Source organism: Rhea americana, unplaced genomic scaffold (assembly GCF_003343005.1).
Source record: "Rhea americana isolate MKP2758 unplaced genomic scaffold, rheAme1 scaffold_420, whole genome shotgun sequence".
NCBI lineage: Eukaryota > Metazoa > Chordata > Aves > Rheiformes > Rheidae > Rhea > Rhea americana.
Window position 1 is genome coordinate 136,275 of NW_028186558.1, and position 2,780 is coordinate 139,054.

The 2,780-nt window shown below is 66.7% G+C and overlaps 1 protein-coding gene across 1 annotated transcript in view; it reads left to right on the forward strand.

Annotated features, from left to right (window-relative positions):
- Nucleotides 1-2,780, forward strand: part of OLFM2 (olfactomedin 2) — a 14,446-nt gene that overhangs the window by 3,876 nt on the left and 7,790 nt on the right. Inside the window, exon 2 of the mRNA XM_085315167.1 lies at nucleotides 2,377-2,526. Coding sequence (XP_085171293.1) covers nucleotides 2,377-2,526 — 150 coding nt within the window. The remainder of the gene's footprint in view (nucleotides 1-2,376; nucleotides 2,527-2,780) is intronic.

Sequence of the window (2,780 nt, forward strand, 5' to 3'; positions counted from 1 at the left end):
GGATGCGGTGCATTGGGACACCCCCCCCCCCCGACTCGGGGATTCCCCCGGGGCCGAGTACCCCTACCCAGCTGGAAGGGCCTTGCGGTCGGGGAGCCCGGGGGTTGCACGGGGGGGGCCCGGGCAGGGGGGCTGTGCCATGCGCAGTGCCATGCACCAGGGCGCTCTGCGGCGCTGGGGGTTCATAGAGGGGCAGGGCTGCTGGGCTCCCTCCCTCGGGAGGGGACAGCGATGTCAGGGGCAGCACCTGGACCCGGTGCCGGTCCTGGCCGGGACCTTCTGCCCAGGACCCCCAAGCCAGGCCCTTGCTGGGGACAGTGGGACCCCCGGGGCAGCCGGGCACAGGGGGAGAGGGGATGCGGGCGGCGGCAGGAGCCTGTCCGGCCTCGGGTGGCCCATCTGGCGGCGGCGCGGCGAGGCCCCGCACGGCCCCGCGGCCAGCTGGGCTGCCAGACGTGCTGCCGGCTGGCGGGTGCCGGCGGGCCTCGCGCGCCACCCGCGCCGGGCAGCACGTGCGCGAGCCGGAGCCCGGCCCTGGCACGCAGCGCCGGTGGACGATGCTCCCCGGGGCCGCGCACTGCCCGACACCGCTGTCCGCCCGCCGGGAGCCACGGCCAGTGGCCGAGCGGGGCCGTCGCGGTGCAGGGCAATTAGTGGTGCGCAGGGTAGAGCAGACGATGCGCTGCAATAATTGGCTGATCATTAGTCACCCTTCCGTGTTCATTGTAAAATCATTAATCACCGTGGAGGAGCGCTGCTAATGTGGCTGTAATGGGCTGCCGCCGCCACCCACGCTCTGGCAGAGAGGCGCGCCGGGCCGCGGGGCGCAGGCGGCCTCACCAGTCGGGGCGCGATGGGCGCCCAGCGCTGCTGCAGCGTCTGCACTGGTGCAAGGGTGTGCATGCAAGGGTGTGCATGTGCAAGGGTGGGCATACATGCCCACATTGCTGTGCATGCGTGCAAGGGCGTGCGGGCACTACCGTGCAAGCATGTGCATTGCAGGGCATGTGCATCGGTGACAGCCCCGGCCAGGCATGGGGCAGCTGGCAGCGGGGCTGCTTGCTCTGCCCCAGCCTGGGGCCGAATCGGCGCTGTGCTCGCGCCGCAGCTGCTCGCTGTCAGYGCGGCCGTGCACCAGCCTGGGTGCCAAGAGGTGGCTGCACGTGACTGGGGCTCCGCCACAACTCTCGTGCTGTGCCCAGCATCGCTGGTCCTGAGAGGCTCCTGCAGAAAGCACTGGTCCCTCGCCCGCGAGCAGCCCGACCCTCCCATGCTCCGGGGGTGCAGCTGGCTCTGCTGGGGGTGGCCATGGTGCCGGACCCCACGGAGCCCGGTGCAATGCGGGGGCTGCACGGTGTCCCCCGGCAGGGCCCTCGGTGGCCCATCGGCACCCCAGGGCCGAGCTGGAGCCATCCCAGGCAGCTCTAAACACACGGTGACAGATTGCACCGGCCCTCGGATGGCCGTGCTCCAGCTTGCTGTGCCACGCGCACCGGCTCCTGCTGCTGGCTGCTGTGCACCGACTCGCAAGGAAGTATCCACGTCGGCCTCCCGCTCCGGTGCAGCCTGGAGGCTCCTGGATGAAGGGACCCGGCTCCTCTGCAGCCGCTCTGCCTGCATCGCTCAGGGGTTTGGCGTGGCACGTTCACTCCTTCAGGGTGTTTTGGGAGGAAAACAAGCTTTTGGCAAGGAGCGTTGCTGCCTGCCAAGTGTCGCGGCTGCACCACTGGCTCGGGGAGGTTTGCTCTCCGGGGAAGCCCACTGCGGTGCAGGGCTGGAGGYGAGCGGGCGCCGGGCCGCATGCTCCTGTGCTCCAGCTTTGCTAAGTAAAGGCATTACCTCCCTCCACAATAACCAGGGAATTTACTGCGCTTGGGGAGAGTTTTACACCATCATTACTTAATTTATACTTGTTGCACTGGAGATTTGAGAGCGGTGTTTAGCCACTGCTGTGCCCAATAAATCCTTCCGATGGGAAGCAGGACGTTAAAACCAGTGCGTGAGGAGCAAGGTGCCGTCCCCGGCTYGTTGCGGCGATGGCTCATTTGTCTCTGCCTGCCTCCATGCAGCAGGAACAGGGGGAGGATGAGTTTGCTCTTGATTTCCATAGGTAATAATTACGGATTACCCACGAAACACTAAATGGCCCAGTGCAAAAATGGTGGYGGGTGGTGTGAATAAATCAGGCAGGCAGAGCAGGAAGGGGGACRGTGCTGTTGCCCGACGTGCACCGGCCTCGGAGGCACCGGCGCCCATCAGTGGTGGCTTGTTTGTAGCCAGGAATCATGCAGGAGGGTTGTGGAGTGCCTGGAGCACCATTTGCTGGGGATCCCCATGCCCCTGTGGATGTCACAGCTTCCCTCCTCTCTCCTGCAGACCCTCTTCCAGAGCCCCGATGAGGGCTGGCAGGTCTACACCTCGGCGCAGGCCCCCGACGGCAAGTGCCTCTGCACCGCTGTCATCCCCGTGCAGGGCACCTGCTCCCGGGACCTGCGCAGCCACCAGCTCCGCCAGCTCACGGAGAAGGTAAGTGGCAGCCGCCCCCCCAGTGCCATCCCCTCCCTGGCCGCCCTTCTTGGCCCAGGTGGCAAGCAGCTCCAGGCAGGGCCATGCTAGATCCATCCATTAGTGGTTGCGGCATTCAAATCCAGCCCGGCGCTCACRGCTGGAGAAGCAGAGCCACTACTGACTGCGCCTGCAAATCATGTATTAATCAGCTGCAGGGGGAGGACTCACAGGAGCGCGCCCCGGCCAGGAGCCTGCAGCCCACTGCTCCCTGC